Raw genomic sequence first — 20,372 nt, forward strand, 5'->3', positions numbered from 1 at the left:
TTGCTATATGGGCACATAGTCAGTAGAACTGAAGTGGACCAGAGGTGATCAATAGACAGACAGAAGTTGTGTTTCTTTACCTACTTGCTTTTCGTGGTTGTAAATGGAACTTTCAAGGCGATGTCTAGCTTACCTGGTAGACTGTGCGTACATATAGGCCCAGGCTAGACACCAACCTGAAGCCTGTTGCTGTATGCCATTCACCCTCTCTCTCTCCCACCTGGGTGGATTAGTGGTAGTACGTTCATGTAATGCCTTCTTAATCTTTTAAACTTGACGTGCGTGCGCGTGTGAGGTTGGGTGTGTGTGTGTGTTAATGTGTTTTTATGCCTTATGGCGGTCTATAGGTCTACTCATGATGTGTGGGTGTGTGGGTCTATGAGTATATGTGTATATTTATTTATTTATTCTTAGACCTCGTCTTTTTAAATGCACTGAGGATGGATTGCCCAACCAATTTCTGATTCTGATTCTGATTAAAGATTAAAACCATCACCACTGACCTCTGCTCTTTTCCTTTGGATTACCTTAAACAACTAAAACAGTATTGCAAAGGCAAAGTGTAGTATCTACAACCTACATGTGACTTTCTTGTTGTGTTTCTTACTTCATTTTGATGATTTCTTATATTTTATTGATGTGGTAACCCTTAAGATTAAGAATCTTCTTTTACTGCAATGCCCTTTTCATCACAGGGTGTTTTGCTAATCAAAAACCCACTTTGAATGTATGGTCATCCTGTTATCATAATTTCCCCAACCATCATTACCATTTACACAATAAATAAATGCCAGTATGTTGACTTGCATTTGTATTTTCATTTTAATTAAAAAATAATTAATCACTGAGAGTTATATCTGTGGTTGACAACCCTTGAATTTCCTTGATGATTAGTAAAGCTGACGCGATATTTTATCTCAGTCATATGATCTAATTTGGTTTAATAGAGACTTGACATTAGGCAAAATCAACATACACATTACTTAATAATCATCAGTGCATACCTGTATATGACAAAAATATCAAATAGTTTTTTTAATATATATATATATATATATATACACATATATATAGTTCATTCAGAGAGTTTATAGTTTATATAAAGTAATCATTTAATTTTGTTAAAGATTGTTACTGACTATTTGGGTTTGCATTTTTAAAGGCAGGTAGCCTATCACAAATGGCACCATTGTTGATTTAATGGGAGTTTTTTTTTTTTTTTTCATAAACACAGATGTGGTTTCAAGGGGGCAATCTGAATCTTTTGCAGTCAAATTTCAGTTTTGACCAAAGGGCAGTAGGGCAGTATAGCTGTCCTATCAATAAAGGCAACAAAATGCCAAAAATAATCTTGTAAATGGAACTTTAGGCCCTAATCCCTGCCACTGTAGCAATCCACAGACAGAGCAGAGGGGGAGAAGCATGGAGACAGAGCTCTAAGTTGCAACTGGCAGTTTTCAATGCACCAGGGACCCTGCTTATTTTGACAGGCAATCGTTCATAAATTTAAAAGATATTTAGCACTCTGCTAGCGCTGCGTTATGTGAGTGCTCTGATTGGTGAATGTATTCTTTGATTTTGAAACAGTATGTTGTTGCTTTTTAGCACATATATTTTAAGATTTATTGGGATACTACTATACGTAAAATTAGACATTCAGAACCCCCATATATAAACAGAATGATCCCTTGTTTCATAACCGCATTCTCGTCCACTACAATGATTTGACTGTGAGACTGGCAGTCGAATCAGGCTCCTTAGATCGAATCATTGAATAGGTGACTGTTTGGAGTCAACCTTAGTAAATACCTTTTTTTTTTTCAATCAGCCAACAGTGTCTAAATATAAAGCATGTATCAGTCAGTAAGTCTGGTCAATAAGTCTGTGACATTTATGAACAGTCCCTTGGAGGCGGTGACCAACTAGTCAGAGAGAAAGCATTACTTGTATGTACTTGCTGTACAATGGTGTGTTTGTGAAGGCAGGCGGGCAGGCTGGGCTCTAAGAAAAGAAGTGGCAAAACCTGTCTGTCTGTTTTCTGCCTCTCCCAGGCTGCTGGCAGCCTCCAGGCTTGTTGTTTTCGGAGCTGTAAACTTCAGGTCACCCTGCAGATAAGCGGAGTGGGAAAAGCTTCAAGGATAAAGTTAATATTAAAGTTAATGTTGTAAAAGAATGCCTGAAGATACTGACTTAAGCTCTTATCATTTGAAAAACAAATATGAGGAAGAAAACACTACCTGCTCAGCAGCAAACAACACACAGACACAGTTAGAGACTAGCTTTGTAGCATTAAACAGAGAGAAAGATATTTTTGTACGAAGCTGGTGGAGACCAAAAACAGAGCTAAAACCAGAAGCAGTATTGTGTAAGATCACACTTCACAAGAGCTAGCTCAAAGTTTCCTTTATCAGCTAGTTCTTGTTCTTTGACAATTTGAATTTTGAGTTCAGTGTTGCAAAAAATGAACAAATTTATGTTCATTTCTCCCGTTGTTGTTTGTTGTTTTTTTACTTTTTTAAATAAAATAAGGATCCTGCAAAAATTGTTTTGGTCTCTATAGCTGATTTAAACCTTCATGACAACTGCATGGCAGTGAATTTTTATATAACTTACCTGTTTACATTTTATTAAGACTTAAAGTTACTCATAATTATGCTTTGAGTGACAGGCTCCAACATGCCGAACAGTGTAGGAGAAACACGGATTTATAACGTGAAACGTGTAACTACTTTATTCAGTGTTTTTAGTGTTTTTAATCACCTGGTCTGTTTGTTCTTGAGAGGATGAGATCTCTGTGGATAATTTGGCTCACAATAAAAACTTCCTGAACAATGAACACTGTAGGAATTCTAACCAGCTGCTTGGAATCTGCAGTCCTCTCTGCTAGATGCCACATCTCCCTAAATCTTTCACACTTGCTTCTCTAAGAAAATTTGTTTTGTGTAAGCATAAAACACAGCTTTGCAGTTTTAATGTTTTCAAGAATAATTACATTGGTAGCTAACTGTGTAGACATATCTGTGAAACAAAATGAGATAATGTTGAGAGTTTTAATTAGGGCATGACAGAGTTGTGTTGTCAAACATGCAGTATTAACAGAGTGTGTATGTCGTGCATGTGCATAAGTTAAAGAAATGATGTCCATCACAATACAAAGTGCTGGTGCTCAGATTTCCATTTTGTTTGCATTGCTCCACCTGCATTTTAACATCACATTCCAAAGACCAAGCGTACGGGACAGTGTGTTATCAGGAGAGCAGCAGGCTGAGTCTGCACATGTGTGTTGTGTAACTGAAGTGCTGACCATGTAGAGAGCCTGACAATTCTCATGTAGTGTTTCCTCTGACAGCCATGCAGGGACAGATAACATCAGAGTTAACCAGCTGGGACAAGCCAAGCATGCTGATAACCTGTGTGTGTGTGTGTGTGTGTGTGTGTGTGTGTGTGTGTGTGTGAGTGAGAGCAAGAGAGAGAGAGGAGAGAGAATACAGAGTAGAGGAGATAGTAATTCCCATTGACAGCTTTGGTGTTATTTTTCTGATAACTGGGCTGGTCTCAGCTGTTACACCTTACCTTTGCTCTCAATTCATTAGCATTGTGAGAGAAGCCTGTGATAGATTGAGTAACGGACACACTGGATCAATCCCACAAGTCCTCATTTCCCCTGTGGCCTCTCGAATTCCACAAATGCAGGCCTTTTCAGGCCTTTATTTTTCCAGCTAAAGTAGTCTGTGCTTCAGACTGGCTCCACCCTGCTTCACATTGATATAACCTTGACATTTTCACATATCAGTAGTTGTGCTAATTGAGGAAAGAGTGGTACTTCTTTACTTTCTCTACATAGATGTCCTTTTGGCCTTCTGTCACCTTCACACCCTCACAATGCAGATATGAAACACTGTGCTCTTGTGTTGGTTACACATAAGGGCTGTCAAACAATTATTTTTTAAAATCGTGATTAATCACTAAATCTCAATAGTTATTCATAATTAATTGCAAGGGGGGATAACAGATCAACAATACATGCTATGTAGAAGTGGTATATATATGTATCACCTCAAGGCTGGAAACCTGAAGATTAATTTGAGATGCAGCTCAGCACTGTGTGTCAAGTTTTTCTAGTCATAAATCTGTAATAAACATTGCATGCAAAAAGTGCATAGTTTGTGCCCAAAACCGTATAAGACTAACATAAAATGGACATGTCTGTAAAGGGGAGACTTGAGGGGACCCACAGAATGCATTTTCATTCAGATTCATTCAGATATCTCAAGGCACCTTTGTGAAAATGGCAGTGCTGTTTTTCCCTCACCAAACTATAGCCTAACTTTGTAGTGTGTTTTAGCCCCTTTCCTGGGAAGCTAGTATAACGTGATTGGTACAACTGGATTCTATAGGTCTATCAGTTTAATATGATACCAGTATCATCACTCTAGCTTTAAAACTCAGCCATTTATAACCTCTGAAACACGGAAGGCAGCAAAAATAGCAGCATGTGATTAAAAGTGATGTGATTTTAAAAAAATAAACGCTTTACGTTTTTTAACGCGTTAACGGTAACAGTCCTATTACACATATAATCAAGTCACTGTTTGGCTCTGATACTCATGTTGTGAGTGACAGACATTTCTGAAGAGTCTCTGGTGGCTTCCGCACAATGTTTTCATTTTCCACTTGAAATTTTGGTTAAGGATATATACTGTGTATAATTTTGTGGAAATGTTGATACTTGCCAAAGTGTTACTGAAAGCATCTGTGTTTCCTTCAGTAAAGTCTTTCAGACAGGCATCTGACATGTAATGTGATTCCAAGTTAACTTGTCAGTCTGACGTCAGAATGAGCAACTAAGTCACTCCTTATAACAAAGGATTGGGTTTGATCAACACATTCTCATCCCAGGTTATCAAATACAGACTGAAACATATTTTTACTTGTTTTAAACCATTAATTGAATAATTTGCAGTTCATTTTTCGTTCTTGAATGTTACATGGTGACACAATGTAAAGTAACGTAATGTTAGCCTCCTTCAAAATCAATCGTGTATTTTATCAGACTATTGGTAGGCTAAAGATGGCTTCTCTATACAGTGGATGCTACCTAACCCCATCTCATGCACATGTGATAATAAATCCTGTGCAGTAAAGATATAAAGGACCATTTTGTTTAGGGGGTTTTGACTCTGTTACAACAGAGCCATAGGGTTCATGGAGGAATGCATTCTCAATGTACCGTCGTCATTTTTTCACTGTTACTTGTTACCAAATAAAGAATCTCAATACAATTAGTCTTATCCATTTTCCATCCTCTGCTGTGGACACCATTTGTAGAATATTTTAAAATGACTGCAGCTACACTGCTGAAATAATTTGATTGCAGAGTGCTTGAGACAGACTGAGAGCAGTAAATGTCTTACACCAAAGTACACGCAGATAAACACTGAATCTGTTTTCAATCTCTAAGTGGAAAACCCCTCAACAGAACCAGATGAGATCATCTGGACAGTCATCTGCCACTGCCTCATGGACTTTATTTTTTCTAAGATCAGGCAGACTTTAGCTTTTAATATCATGTCCTGTGTTAAATAACATTCATTCATCTTCTAACTGCTTCATCCTCTTGAGGGTCGCGGGGGGGCTGGAGCCTATCCCAGCTGACATCAGGCGAGAGGCAGGGTACACCCTGGACAGGTCGCCAGACTATCGCAGGGCTGACACATAGAGACAAACAACCATTCACGCTCACATTCACACCTACGGACAATTTAGAGTTATCACTTAACCTAGTCCCCAATCTGCATGTCTTTGGACTGTGGGAGGAAGCCGGAGTGCCCGGAGAGAACCCACGCTGACACAGGGAGAACATGCAAATTCCGCACAGAAGGGCTCCCATGCCCGGGATCAAACCGGCAACCCTCTTGCTGTGAGGCGAGAGTGCTAACCACCACACCACCGTGCCGCCCGTGTTAAATATAATAAATAATAAATAGCATATTCACATACAATTAATCTTTAATATAATATGAAGCTTTCAGCATCAGTAAGTAAGCAGCCAGGACCATTCCCTTAAGGGAAAATGTGGCACAAACGTTCTCTTGGACTCAAGAATGAACTGACTAGAATTTGGTGGTCAAAGGTCACTGTGACCTCACAAAACATGTTTTGGCCAAAACTCAGGAATTTTTACACAAATTATGACAAAAATTTGCACAAATGTCCAATAATAAAGAATGATGAAGTGATGACATTTTTTATCCGAAAGGTCAAAAATCAACTTTACTGTGACATCATAATGTTCTGCATAAAAAACTTTTCTGGCCATTACTCAATGTCATATCTCAAGAACAGAGGGGGAAATATTTGATCAGATACTGAATGGGTGACACTAATCTTGAGTGTCCACCTTGAAACTGTGCTGATTGTATAGATCTTCTGTGCTGATGGGGGAAGTCTTCTTTTATCTGAAGAAGACACCGAAAAACTTGTTCATGCTTTTATCTCCAGCAGAATTGACTACTTTATTGCCTTGTTCTCAGGCCTCTCAATTTTTTTTTAAATACAGATGATCCAAAATGCATCAGCACATCTACTCACCAAGACAAAACATTGTTTACATGTTATTCTGTTTTTAAAGCCTCTGCATTGGCTTAGTGTTCATTTTGGAATTAATTTTAAATTTTTGCTTTTAGTTTTTAAATCTCTTAAAGGGCCAGTGTGTAATATTTGGCATGGTTTATTATTAATCTGAATCTGAATCTGAATATTCTACCCATTAATATGTTTATACAAGTGTATGATCGCTATAAAATAAAATTCGTTTGGTTTTCGTAGCCTTATAATTATGCTTTTATATATATATGTATAGCAAGGGCCTTGCTTTAGAGAGATCGCCATCTTGCGCCGCCATGTATGTACGGCAGACCGAGTGGACAATCCAGCCAGCCAGAGAACGCGTTTCGTGTGTATAAATGAACCAACGAAGACAGCGGAAGGAAGGAAGAAGGAGGAAGAAACAGCAGAGTGTTAGTAGTTCGTCGATAGAGAGTAGTGAAAAGTTTTTTAGTTATAAAGTTTGCGAATGGACCACACTTACCACGCAACAGGAGAGAATGAACCCGAACCGTCATCTGCGAGGAAAAGAAGACGTAACTTCACTCCTTGTGATGCACTCTCTGTGGCGCTTTTCCTCCAGATGATATATCTCCCCAACGATGGCAGCAGTAGCACCGAATCCCATTCTGTGCATTCAGCCTCTCTTCTCGCCCGCTCAACATCAAACACATGGAGTTCCTCATCTGTATGCTCCGGTTCAAACAGGTATGGCTCTGGGTCTGTGTCCGCTACAAGAAACTCTTCAAAATCGCGTTCAAAGTCGTCCATTGCAGCAACTATAGTCCGGAGATATCGTTAGGCTAAATAAACAGCTGAGCTCTGTTTACCAGCTACACTGTCAGTGTGCGGGCTGGAGATTGGTGGAGCAGAGAGGGGAGGGGTGCACGCTAGGTATCGTAAACGAGTATGTGTGTATGGAGTGTGTGTGTGTTACGCTAGAAGAGTCAGAGTTTGGGACGGAGTCTTTTACCCCCTGGAGTGTTACCGGAGTTTTTGGAGTGCTCAAATAAACGGGCCTTTTTCCTGAACGCTCCTCTGGTCTCCTGCTCGTGAGGGATTCATTACAATATCGTAACATGGTTTAGATTTCTAAATAAACATTCACCTTGTTGCTAGATAGACCTACTCCTGAAAAACTCGTGCGCAAGGCTTTTTGTCCCTACGAGGCCACCGTCATTTACCCAACGGGAGGGGTGAGCGAGTGAGCCCTGCAATCTAGAATTTGACCACTGATGTCACTGTTTTCAACCCATTTTACACACTGGCCCTTTAATGGACTGGCTCCTGATTATTGATCTGATATGATGGTTAAATACATTCCCTCCAAATCCCTAACATCCTCCACCTCTGGTCTAAATGTCCCTCAGAGTAGAATTTAAAAGTACAATGATGCTGCATTCTGTGTCATTGGCCCTCATCTCTGAAACAGCCTTCCAAAGGATGTCAGACTCTGATTCAGTTGACAGCCTCAAATGAAATCTTAAAATCTATCTTTTTAGACTTGCATTTTTGTAGCTTTTATTTGATTATTTGGTATTAAACCTAATTCGTTTTTTTATGTGTGTGTGTGTGTGTGTGTGTGTGTGTGTGTGTGTGTGTGTGTTTGTGTGTGTGTGCGCGCACACGCAATCAGATGTTATTAACTCTATCTTATACAGTCTTTTATACAATTTTTTTCATTATGTGAAGCACTTTGAGTTGCACTTGCTGTATGGATTGTGCTTTACAAATAAAATTATTATTGTTATTAGGGGCCGGGCAGCCTAAGCTACCAGGACCCTATTGTTTTGCTGCATGTTCTTCTTCCTCTTCTTAAAAATCATAGAAATCCTACTTCCCATGCGCGGAAAATCACCAAACTTTGCACAAAGGTCCAGTCCCATGCCAGATTGCCTCAGCTGCAAAAACAGGCCAATAGTCCTGATGGTGGCGCTACAGCAAACCTCTAAAGGTTAAAATTTTGAAAATTCACAACAAATCAACCATATGTGCTACAGATTTGCAACTTTCACCAAACTGTAGCCCCAATACTGAAGACACTTTTGTACATTTAAACCTATTACAAATTATAAAGTTCATCACTCTGTTTTTTTCAAAAACTGTAAAACTTACTAAACCTATCTCCTCCCACAATTTTTGCTCAATTGACACCAATCTTGCTACAGAGCATCTTCAGACTGTCCTACAAAAACTGTTTCTCAGATTTTTGATTTATCAAAAATTGAGCCTACAGTGCATCAGAATGTTTGACTGTAAACGGTACTGTAAAGATATACATGCAAATTCTTGCTAAATAAATCTTCAATGTCATGAAAAAATGACTAAATTCTAGAGTCATGGTAGATGATGTTTGGAAAATATCAGAATTTTATCTCAAAAACTGAATTTTTGACAGCATTTTGAATTTCGCTCTCATGCGAGCAATTGGAGTCAATGCAAAAATGGCAATTTTAAACATCAGTTTTTCACTTATGGAGCCAATAAATCATTGTTAAAAACAAATTACCAACATCTCCATGCTGTCTACATGCAATTTGTGTATTTTCAGATTTTTTTCTTAATAAACAGCCGTTTGAAATCTGCCTTTACACACTAACAGCTGTTGTCTTGCACACAGGTGACTGGCTTAGTCAATTTGTGAAGCTACATGTGACATTTCTGTTTGCCAATTAGCTCAGTGAGATAGAGGATGGTTCTTGGTGTTGAAGATTGTGAGTTCAAGCCTCAGCTTGTGCAACATTTCCATATGAGAAATCTACCCGAACTTTTCATGAAGGTCCATGGCTACTGTCTGGCACCCTGATGCTTGGCTTAGTCAATTTGTGAAGCTGTCACTTGCCAGTTAGCTCAGTGAGATAGAAGACAGACCTCAGTCTCAGAAGTTGTGAGTTCAAGCCTCAGCTAAGGCAGAATGGACATTCTAATGTGAAAGTCCTATGTTCAGGCATCATGCTATGTGGATTAGAGACTACTAAGGTTAAAATAATTATGATCCAGGCAGTTTCGCGGAGAGACAAATACTCTTTATCAACACTTTTCCTTGTTATCCCTTGTCTCTTTTCCCTGTTTATTTGGCTTAGCTATCAGCAACATGCAGAGTCTATCCAATAGCTACTTTTACATTTTAAAAAATGTTTTCATCTTTGTCACCATGGATAATGTTTAGCTTTAAGCTAGATCAGGCCAGTTTGTTCATAATTGCTAGCAGTTAATGTTATTCTTACTTTCTTGATCTTGTTTTTTCTTTCCTTTGTATATTATGAGTCTGATCACTTCAGCCACTCATTTACAATTTGAAGGGCATACCATAATTATATGATGTAACATCTATGTTGTGATATGCTTTGTTTTAGTGTGTGTGTTGCTCAGAATTGCCTAATTTTGCCTAAAATTGCCCCGCCCTGACCATTGCTGCGCAGCAGCTATAATTATTATTATAATTTAGTGTGCCAGAGGTGTTGTCAACCTATCTGCTTACACCTGTATACCTGTTGTTTTAGGCCACAGTCTAACCGGATCTGTGCGTGTGTGTGTGTGTGTGTGTGTGTATGTGTGTGTAGGGAGGAGGTGCAGCAGAACTGCGTTCGATGGAGGAAGAAGTTCTCTTTCGTGTGTAAAATGAGTGCTAATCCAATCACTGGAGTGTTGGACCCCTGCATCTGTCGGGTCTCTGTACGTAAGGTAAAGTACAATTCCCAGCAGCCACCTCTCATTGCTACTCATGGACATGATTTAACCCCCCCCAACCACCCAATAATGCAGTAATGATTGAACTGCATGATTCAACTGATGCAAAGTATCAAAAAAATGTTGGTAATGTACATTTCTGCAAACCATGGATGGTTTACTTTTTTACATTATTATGGAGCAGATATGTTTCAACAACGCTGTGCTTAACGTGTAGTTAGGGTTAGGCAGAGAAACCACTTGGTTATTGTTAAGGTCATGTTTTGGCCTAAAATAATTTTTGTGGGACTATCCCAGTGGAAAAGCAACAATGAGTTGCTAAGAAACAACAGATTTTGTTGTTTGTTAGTTTCGTGCAGTGGTATGCATCTTGGCTGGTGCTTTGCCTAGATGTCAAGCCATCCACCATTCCCTCTACCTCCTGATGAGAAAAGTCAGCTCATATACAACACCACTTAAGAATCCTTGACATGATACGTATGAAACGCCCAAACGTTTGCAGAAATGTACAATAGCCAACATTTTCTCCTGGCGAGTGTTGTTGCACAGCACCTGTCCCAGGTTCCATATTGGTTCTACACGAATCTATAGAGATGGTGTCTATAGAGACATACACACACAGATTTGACTCTGACAGTCTCTTTTGCTCTCTGTCTCTCCAGGAGCTTAAAGGAGGAAAGGCCTTCTCAAAGGTAAGATTATTTTGTGATGAATAGCAACCGTTAAAATACATAAAATATCAAAAATCATCTTTAATCCAGCTTAGCCCAGTACAGCTGACCTGTTTTACCTGTGAACTCTGACTGGCTCATAAAGTTAAGAATGACCTGCCTCCTTGATAAAACAGACTTTTACAGTGTCAGTGATGGTAAAATATGTGTTAACCATGTCACCATCACATGGCATTGTTTCAGACGCATGTGTCTGTGTGAAGTGGCCAATAACAGTCCACACTGTGTTAACTACACTGTGTGTGTGTGTGTGTGTGTGTGTGTGTGTGTGTGTGTGTGTGGTAACAGCTGAACGGGGCTGAACCAGTGGAGCCTTAAATCACCTTGATTATAGGGATCATTTTATATTTCCAGACTAATTACTAGAGTCACTACATGCTGAGTAATGCATATACAATGTGTTTGTCACAGGGGGACTTTGGTACCTTCTAGTTGCACTGTCTTCTGTTAAAAAAATCATGAGAAGGACAATAACTGGAAGTTGTGATTCATAAAATAAATTGTGAAATGTGGGTTAAATACATTTTAAGTGCTTCACGGCTGAAAGTTAAAGGGGGCCTATTACTGCATGCACATTTTGAGGTACTTGTATTTTGTAGGGCAGAATGTTGGTCAGCTAAATTTTTACGTACTCTTCAACCAATCAGTTGGTTGATGAGGGAAAAAATTAGCACGCTATCTCTGTATCAACTTAACTGGCCACAGTGCACTGAGTGCACTCTACCTGGTAGTGTTGTGTGTCCACCAAATCGCTTTTATTCCCGTCACAGGACTCAACATTTACACTTGCCCACGGCAAGTTAACTCTGTGTTCAGGCAAGTGGAATGCCTCGAATGAAAAATACGTGTGATGTCCAATGTAATGTTAACAAAACAAAACAAAACTGCGCACTGTAACAATTCCACCTGAGCTGCATGTATGAGTCTGTCTCACCCCCAGGCATTGAAAGAGACTGATGAGAAAAATCTGACATACTGGACACTATGAAGTTAATTCTGGGCTTGACGATGTCATGTACAACATAATGTTACTAACATTAAATATCTCTGTCTGTGCATGCAAGAGAGACAAGAGAGCCCCAGAAACTAACGTTAGCCATCTTGCTGCTCAAACAAGGGCTCAGGTAATTAGAAGCTTTAGGGGCCGTACACATGCTGGAAATGCGAAGTCAGGTGCTGGGTGCTACTTTCTTGCCTTTTCTGTGCCAGCTTTCAAGAACGCGGTGGTAGGTTGCGTCTGAGGTTACTAAGAAACCTAGCCTATTTACCCGAAATCCTGAGTGCAGAACTGATCTTCTTCCAGGCACTGTTTGTGTGTAGGCCTATTGTCCGTGGGACAGATGTAGAGCTGATTTGAAGGTGCAAAAAGCGCGGCATGTGTACGGCTCCTTATAATCCAGCCTTGAGCTGCACTGACTCTTTTGGAGACTTAGTGATAAATCCATACTAATAAACCTTACACTAAATGTCTTTTGTGATTAATTATGTTTTTCAGGTTCAAAATAAGAGTTGAATAATGTTTGGTAAAACGTTGCACTTTTCACTGTCACCAGTCATCCAATCACACTGGAGAAAGGGCAAGACAAATACCACAAAGACCAGTCGTCACAGAGGATAGTGCTAATGACGACTGCTGTTTCCAGCTGGAGAAAGACATGCTTTATTGGAGACATGGCCATGTTAAAGTAACGCCAGAGATTGTCTGACCAATGAGAATTTAGTATGAGCATATCGATCAACCAATCGACCAATGAACCAGAAGTTTACTGCCCTTTACGCAGGAGGTCAAATATTGTGTTATAAATATGTATTGTGACTGCCCTCTATAACATTTTGACATGTTTCCCTGACATTAGCATGTAGCTACGTGTAGCAGTGTATGTAATGTTAACATTTTCAGCAGTGTGCTTGGAGCAGATGTAGCCAAAGTGGATAAAAAAAACGTGGGAAACAAGTATTCAGAACAGTGTGAAGCCTAAGGTTTTTGCTCACAGAAATTACTTTCACATACATTCACAACATTATTTGAAACTTTGGCCACATTTAATAGGATCTGGCCTGTAGTTGTCAAGATTTCTTTCTGTGTGTCAATGTGTTGGATGGATCTAAAAAAGTTGTTTTAAATCCATCGGTGACTAAGGAGTTTACTTCAAATCTTAGTCGTCTACTTTGCAGGAAGTAAAGGACAACCTTCTCAGCAAAGCATTTATGATTTAGACAACATTTGCAGATTTACTGTAAGCACAGATGAGACACTTTTACACAAAATATGTTAACAGGATCAACAATCATTATGAAGTACACCTACACACAGGCTCACACACACCAACATTGCCACAAACTGTGACCCCTGGAGAGAGAAGCAGTGCTGACTGGGCAGAAAATCATGAATGAGGAGGTTAAAGGAGGTTAGTGACTTCTACATAAAGTCACTCTCTCCTTCAAACATTTCCTGAAAAGAATGTGGACCAGACTTGACCACCACTTTACTCTTAATCTGTGTTTGACTTTCTACACCCCATCTTAAATGCGTTTTTACTTTTTCTGTTGTTTTATCATGTCTGCTCATCTGTCTGTCTGTTTCCAGCTAGGTTTTGCTGATCTCAACATTGCAGAGTTTGCTGGTTCAGGCTCTACAGTTAGATGCTGCATCCTGGAGGGTTATGACACCAAAAACACTAGACAGGACAACTCTATCCTCAAGGCAGGGCGACCACACACACACATACACACACACACACACACACACACACACACACACACACACACACACAGAACTGATCAGCACTGAGTAACACTGTATTTTTTTATAGGTAACAATTGGGATGACTCTTCTATCTGGGGATCCCTGCTTTAAAACGTGAGTTCCTCTTGATCAGAAATTTTCAAACATACAGATTTGCTTCTGATCCTCAGTTAGTGTCAGTCACACTCAATCAGCAATCAGGCACTATGGGCTCTAAACGCAGAATGTATAAAATAATGGATGTAGCCATCATGATGTCACCAATTGGTTTGTGGACTTTCTGAAGCCTTGAGTTTGGCATGTTGGTTGTTGCCACCTTGGATTTTTTGTGCTAGATGTGACTATATTTATGTGAGATGGTGGAGAGTCACTTGTGGAGCAACATTTGTAGCCACAATATTCATTACTTCTTCGTAGCCTGCAGGTGTTAACAATTAAAAAGCAGTTTTCATTATTAGCCAGCGTAGGGCTACAGCCAGCGTCTGCGGCTGAGGAGGGCTCACGTTTGGTGGAGTGTATTTCCTGGAGCTTCACGTTGTTGGTCGTACTAGGTGTTTCAGACCAGAGGTTTGAGGAAGGTTTTTTTCGCAGTGGAAAGGTTTTAAGTACGACTACCTGTAGTAATAGTGTTCTTGTCATTCTTCCTTCTGACAAAATCAAAATAATGGGAATATTTCCAGCCGCTGAGGTAAGCATTTCCATCTTCCAAACTAGCTTGCTGCTTTGTGATGTGCCTGTCAACACGACAATTTCAAAAATTAATCCGCTGATGTTATGTTGTATTTCAGGTCAGTAGTGGGGTGATAACAAAAGTTACGTTGTAACGAGTTGTTTGGTTTTGGGGTAACTTTAATATTTTTACTGAAATTTTATTAGTTACACTTCTCATTGGAAGAAGTACAGTAACGCATCGCTGCCCAACACTGCTAAAAACAGACTTAAAACCATTAAAACAAAATGTGCTGACCAGAAAAACTGAATATCCAACTCCTTATAGGATCTTTGAGTACAACCAAATGCTAAACAAGACTTTTCAAGGTGACCAAAATTAACCTTCTTGAATGAAAACACATTGAAATAGCGACAGCTACTACTACGCCTATACTACGCCTATGTGAATCTGGGGTTATGCCATGGTTACATTACTCAAGCAGCATTGTCACTGTGGTAATGACTTGTCAACTGACGGCACCCACCTGTTGTTCAAAGCAGCCACGCCCTTAATTATGCGTAACTTTAAGCTTTAATGACATGTAAAAGGGTGAGTTATATAATAACTCAGCCTAGTCAGTTGTCATGAATGTTGAGATTATCTATAGAGGACAAAACTGTTTTTTGTACCAGGCTGTAAACTTTTTTGGCTTTTTATCGCAGGGGTCTATGTGGATTAACTTGCTTTTGGAGCCAGCCACAAGTGGCCAGTAGAGGAACTGCAGCTGCAAGTGCTGACCTTGTTGATAAGCAGTCAAATCAGCAGCCAAACTTCAATAATTAACCTTCCATTGTTTTTAGAATGCATGTATGCACCTGTTCCTTCCACATGGTATCTTTGCCTCATGTCTTTCTTTCCCGTGTCTGTGTTTTCACAATCAGGCCTCCCAGCACAGCCAAATCTGTCTCCATTGGGGACGAGGACCCCACCCTGCAGCTGGACTGTAAGGGTGAGAGCACTGATTCCACAGTGCAGCCGCGAGGAGGCATCATGGAGGGTCCTCGCGTCTTTAAGCACAGACAGTCATCAGTACGTAGCTCAGGTAAATGCTCAGCGTTATTGTTCCGTGTCCTCTAACCAGCTTGAATTGAAGGGTAATTCCAGCACATCACAAATTGGGTTTTACTTGTGTGTTTTCTGTCAGTGATGTGATCTGGGAACACAGTCACATGACAACAGTGAGGTCACAGGGAAAGACACATGAGTAGTTGGACCATTAGAGCGGTTGTAAACAAGCCAAAAGTTATCCAAACCACTTTATTTGGAGGGCAAACGGAAAGTGATTGTACGTGAACTGTCATTAATAATTCCTCACGGCACAGGAAACTGTGTGAGCATAACTGTGAAAATGATAGTAGGTTCAAAGTTTTCTTACCTGGGAGTTTGTTTACAACCTGTCTGATCATATGACTGCTTGTGTTGTATTGTGTTCCCAGATTATAGCAATACATTTGGTGAGGATATTTGTTTAACAACAGAATAAGCTTCTTAAAGCTGTAGTTGGTAACTTTTATGAAAATAACTTGTTGTCATATTTGCTGAAACTGTTGCTACATCCTCACAGTAAACCTGAGACAGATAATCTATGAATCTGTGCTGTCAATCATATCAATCACTGCTTGTTAACTACAGTCAAACTATCAAACTAGGCAGTGCTGATCAAATATGAATCAAGATTCTGTTACTGCATTGTCTATTTATCTCCTCAAATGTTTTCAGAGTACATATTTTAATGACTGTTTGAATAAAAGTTTGCTCCCGCTGGTGGCTGGGGCTCTGTTTCAACTTGACTGCTTTCAACATGGGCTGCATCTTATGTCTCTTGACAAATAATATCAGAACAACTGGCCTATTGGTTTAAGTGCTGACCTTCAACGGCAATGTTCTATTTTTGTTTGGTTAAAGGAGGTTAGTGACTTCTACATAAAGTCACTTCCAATCACTTCCTGAAAAGAATGTGGACCAGACTTGACCACCACTTTATTCTTAATCTGTGTTTGACTTTCTACACTCCATCTTGTTTTGAATACTTGTTTTTATTTATTTACTGTGTTTTTTAAATTTGTTGTACAGCACTTTGCTGACCCTGTGTTTTTAAAATGTGCGATATAAATAAAAGTGGATTGGATTGGATTGGATCTCAAATGCTTTTTTCACTGTTTTTACTTTTTCTGTTGACAAATAAAACCAAAACAACTGAGGAGTATTCCAGAAATCAGGTTTAGTGAAAACTGTATGACAACATGCTAGTAGAGGTTAATAAGGACATATATTTGTTTTCTAATTTAGGTTAACGGACCCTTTAATATGGGGTTTCAAACAAAAAAAATCAAAAAATAGCAAATAGCAAAATTATTGATAGTATCCCAGGAAAATCTGTTGACGGTGATGAAATTGTATACAGTATATACCAACAACAACAAAGTGACAGATACTTCTAAAGAAAGTCTTCAGAACTGACTAGATAATCTCTCTGATTGGTATCCTACAGCCAGGTGTCAGTGTGTGTGTACTGTGTGTGTTCTGCAGGGCTTCCTGAGGAGGGAGAGAGTGTGTCCAGCCCAGATGATGTGTTTCACACTGGTCATTTCCGCAGCTCCAGCTATGCCAGCCAGCACAGCAAGATCTCAGGTCAGAGAGCTTCCTCATGCTCCAGTCAAAGTCAGGAGCTTTCATTTCCCCATGCTTAGAGCAGACGCTCTGATAGAACAACCCTGTCACCCTGAGAGTGTTATTACTAACCCAATTTAGAAAAAGCTTTTGACCCTATAGTTAAATGGTTGTACTGTGCATGTGTCTAAGACTGCACACAAGGCAGGATTACCAACTGGACCATGGCACCAGCAGTCCTCCTCCTCTTTCTCTCCTCTGTGTCCTCCTCTCTGTCTCTGTACTTTCCTGACCTCTCCTGTCCTCTGTATATATCTTAGCTGCTGAGCTGTTGCTGTGCAGGTTAAGAGATCAGCTCAGTGGTCTCTCCCTGCCATGGTCCTTATTCTTAACCATCCTCCCACTGTTTCCTCTCACGCACATGATATTTGCAGGTTATATTTTTGCCTCCAGGCAGTTCAGTGTTTGTAGGACTATTCCTGTACAAAAAGGCCTCATCTGCAAAGTGAACTGGGCAAAGAGAAGCCTTGTTCATGGAACAGTGGAGGGAGCGGGCAGTGCCCAGTCTGCCTGGAGGACTCAGGTCGGGGGAAGGAGTGGCTGAAGGTGCTGGGATTATTTTTGGAGTACTGAGGGTTTTTAAACAAATAGCTGAGAGATAATTAAGGAGAAAGTGTGTGCTTGGTTGTCTAAATGAAAATGTTTTCTACCCCAGTTTTCATATAGTTGGAGAGTTCTGATTGCCATTAACTTGTTCGCCTCTACTCTTTGGCACAGACTTAGTGCTCTGATGCCACCATGAGGCCTGATAGAGGACATCCATAGAGCCACCCTGGACTTTTTTTTGGCCTGGCCTTCTATCTACCTGTGGTTGAAGGGGACCAGGGACTGATTATCCAGTCCAAAATCCCCTCATTTAGTCTCCATACTGCACAGAGACTGCCGTATGACTGTGGCCCAAGCTAGTTCCATATGGCGTGACCTCTGCAGTGGACAGCTGGGTGTTTGGGTTATGATGAACAGCTGTTCCTCTTATAACCCAAGGACGTGGACCATACTGGACTGGCACCCTTTTACAGATCTTTACAGATTTTTAAAATGGCACACCCCACAAATGAGATTCTGGCCATCGTGTTTGAGGAACCCTTGCTTTTTTTTAATAACCTCATAATGACTCAAACGCTACAGTTTGCCAGCCTGTGAGCCAATCTTAGAGAGACTCGCTGTTCCAAACTGCCATCTGATGAAGATGACAGCAATATCTGTAGATGCCCTGAGAGAGATCAGCAATATCACCTCTATTAGGCTGATTAACTTGGTGGTGGAGGTAGTCTGTGCTGCCTTGCCACAATCCCTGAGAGCATTTGCAGGAGTTATCTGATCAGATAAACACATTTTTTTGTTTGGATTTGACTATGATCTGCTGATTCCCTGCAGTGGTTTAATAAAGGGACTTTGAAACCCAAAACCTTTCCTGACCTCTTCTCTCCTGACCTCCCCTCTCACCTCCAGGCTATAGCACAGCTCATTCTCGCTGCTCCAGCCTGACTGACCTCAGTCACCAGAGGAACGCCTCATCCAGCAGCAGTGTCTCCTGTGGGTTCCAACCCAACCAGCTACCTCCCTCCACCCCAACCGAGCCGCACCGACAAGCAACTCCCACCAAACCAGAGAGACCTCCTCTACCCTCTGCAGCAGCCCTCATATCCAACAGATCCTCCAGGTAAACACACACACTTAAACCTTTGACAAAACACATCCTCCTCCTGCATGCGTTCCTCAACAGCCTAAGAGGTGAGGAAGTTGAGGGTTATCATGAGTTGATCTCACTGTGAGGCATTTCAGGACTCCATCACACTGATAAAGGTCTATGGCTGAATCCCAGGCATGTATAAACTAACATGTCAGAAACTGTCCAGGAATTCTTTCCAGAGGAGGAAGGTGTGTGTGGCGTGTTCTGTTGGTCACATGGAAGGATCCCAGACTGAATGTCAGTCAGTACAAAAACAGGAATGGACCCACGCTACTATGTGCTGCAGTCATGGAGCTACTGTTAAGATAAAAGTCGATCAGTGCCTGTCAACAGCTGGACTAAAATACACCCACAGCAAAGGCTTAATATTATGTAACATTCCTTTTCACAGTCAGTTTGATAGAACATTTTTTTATGACTTGCAGTTTTTATTTTTCATGATGCAAAATGCACAGTGAATACAAAACCAGTGTACAAATACAACTTAATCCACACCCAGCTTGAGGGAATTTCTTCAAATTTGGCACAAATGTCCACTTGGACTCAATGATGAACTGCTAGATTTAGGTGGTCAAAGGTCAAGGTGACTTTGGATCCCATAAAAATGCCAAAACCAACAATATGTTAGTCTGTCTCTCAGTACTGTCTGTCCTGCATTCAGCTTCAAACACAGTGGTTCCAAATGAAGACATTCACTGAAGGTGTCCACAAATATTTATTTTCATTTTTAAAAAAGACAAAGTTAATTTCTGCAACAGCTGGTCTCTAGTGCTAGTTTTTAGCAAATGTTACTCAAACAGAAGGAAATGTTACATATGCTGGGGACTGCTTTCAACTATGGATTAATACACATAAGTGAGTATTTATGGCAGCAGGACGGCGTGTGTGGGACTGAGTCAAAATAAACAACAGTGTGTGTGTGTTCATGGTAATGGAGGAACACATCACCCAGTTTAACAGTGTGGCTTATTAATGTGTTTTTAAAAGATTTTAACAACAAGTCTAGCACAAAGGAGGAAGATATATCAGGCTGTAGATACACACACAAACTTGTAAGTAGATACGTTCACTGTTGATTGGCTATGCTGAACATGTTGTTTGATAATAAGTAAAATATAGAACCACCTGACTTGATATGATATGATGAATTGCTGTATGAGGAGGCAGTATTGTTGTATTTCAGGTATTAATCTTGTCTCTGTGTTGGTGTTGATCTTACCCAACAACAGGAGAAAGAAGGACACTGTGCAGAGGCAGCCCAGTTGTGTGGACGACACCCGCATTGATGCAGATGATATTGTGGAGAAGATTGTCCAGAGTCAGAACTTTTCTGACACCAGCAACAATGAAGGTAGGACAGAGTTTCAGGATTTAGTTTGAGCTCAGCATTTGTGTGTCACAGTGGTAACTTCTCCTCCACTTTCCCTGTTTCCCCCCAGACAGCAACTTGAGACTGTTTGTCAGCAAAGATGGAACCACTGCCCTCAGTGCGACACAGATTGCCAACAGGTACACTTATTTACT

General features: G+C 40.3%; 1 protein-coding gene across 1 annotated transcript in view; it reads left to right on the forward strand.

Annotated features, from left to right (window-relative positions):
- Positions 1-20,372, forward strand: part of LOC125905837 (protein FAM102A-like) — a 45,973-nt gene that overhangs the window by 17,274 nt on the left and 8,327 nt on the right. The window contains exons 3-11 of the mRNA XM_049604097.1: positions 10,170-10,290; positions 10,959-10,988; positions 13,615-13,731; positions 13,841-13,887; positions 15,367-15,527; positions 17,015-17,116; positions 18,608-18,818; positions 20,078-20,199; positions 20,288-20,357. Of these exons, the coding sequence (XP_049460054.1) occupies positions 10,170-10,290; positions 10,959-10,988; positions 13,615-13,731; positions 13,841-13,887; positions 15,367-15,527; positions 17,015-17,116; positions 18,608-18,818; positions 20,078-20,199; positions 20,288-20,357 (981 nt within the window). The remainder of the gene's footprint in view (positions 1-10,169; positions 10,291-10,958; positions 10,989-13,614; positions 13,732-13,840; positions 13,888-15,366; positions 15,528-17,014; positions 17,117-18,607; positions 18,819-20,077; positions 20,200-20,287; positions 20,358-20,372) is intronic.

Source organism: Epinephelus fuscoguttatus, linkage group LG18, assembly GCF_011397635.1.
Source record: "Epinephelus fuscoguttatus linkage group LG18, E.fuscoguttatus.final_Chr_v1".
Taxonomy (NCBI): Eukaryota; Metazoa; Chordata; class Actinopteri; order Perciformes; family Serranidae; genus Epinephelus; species Epinephelus fuscoguttatus.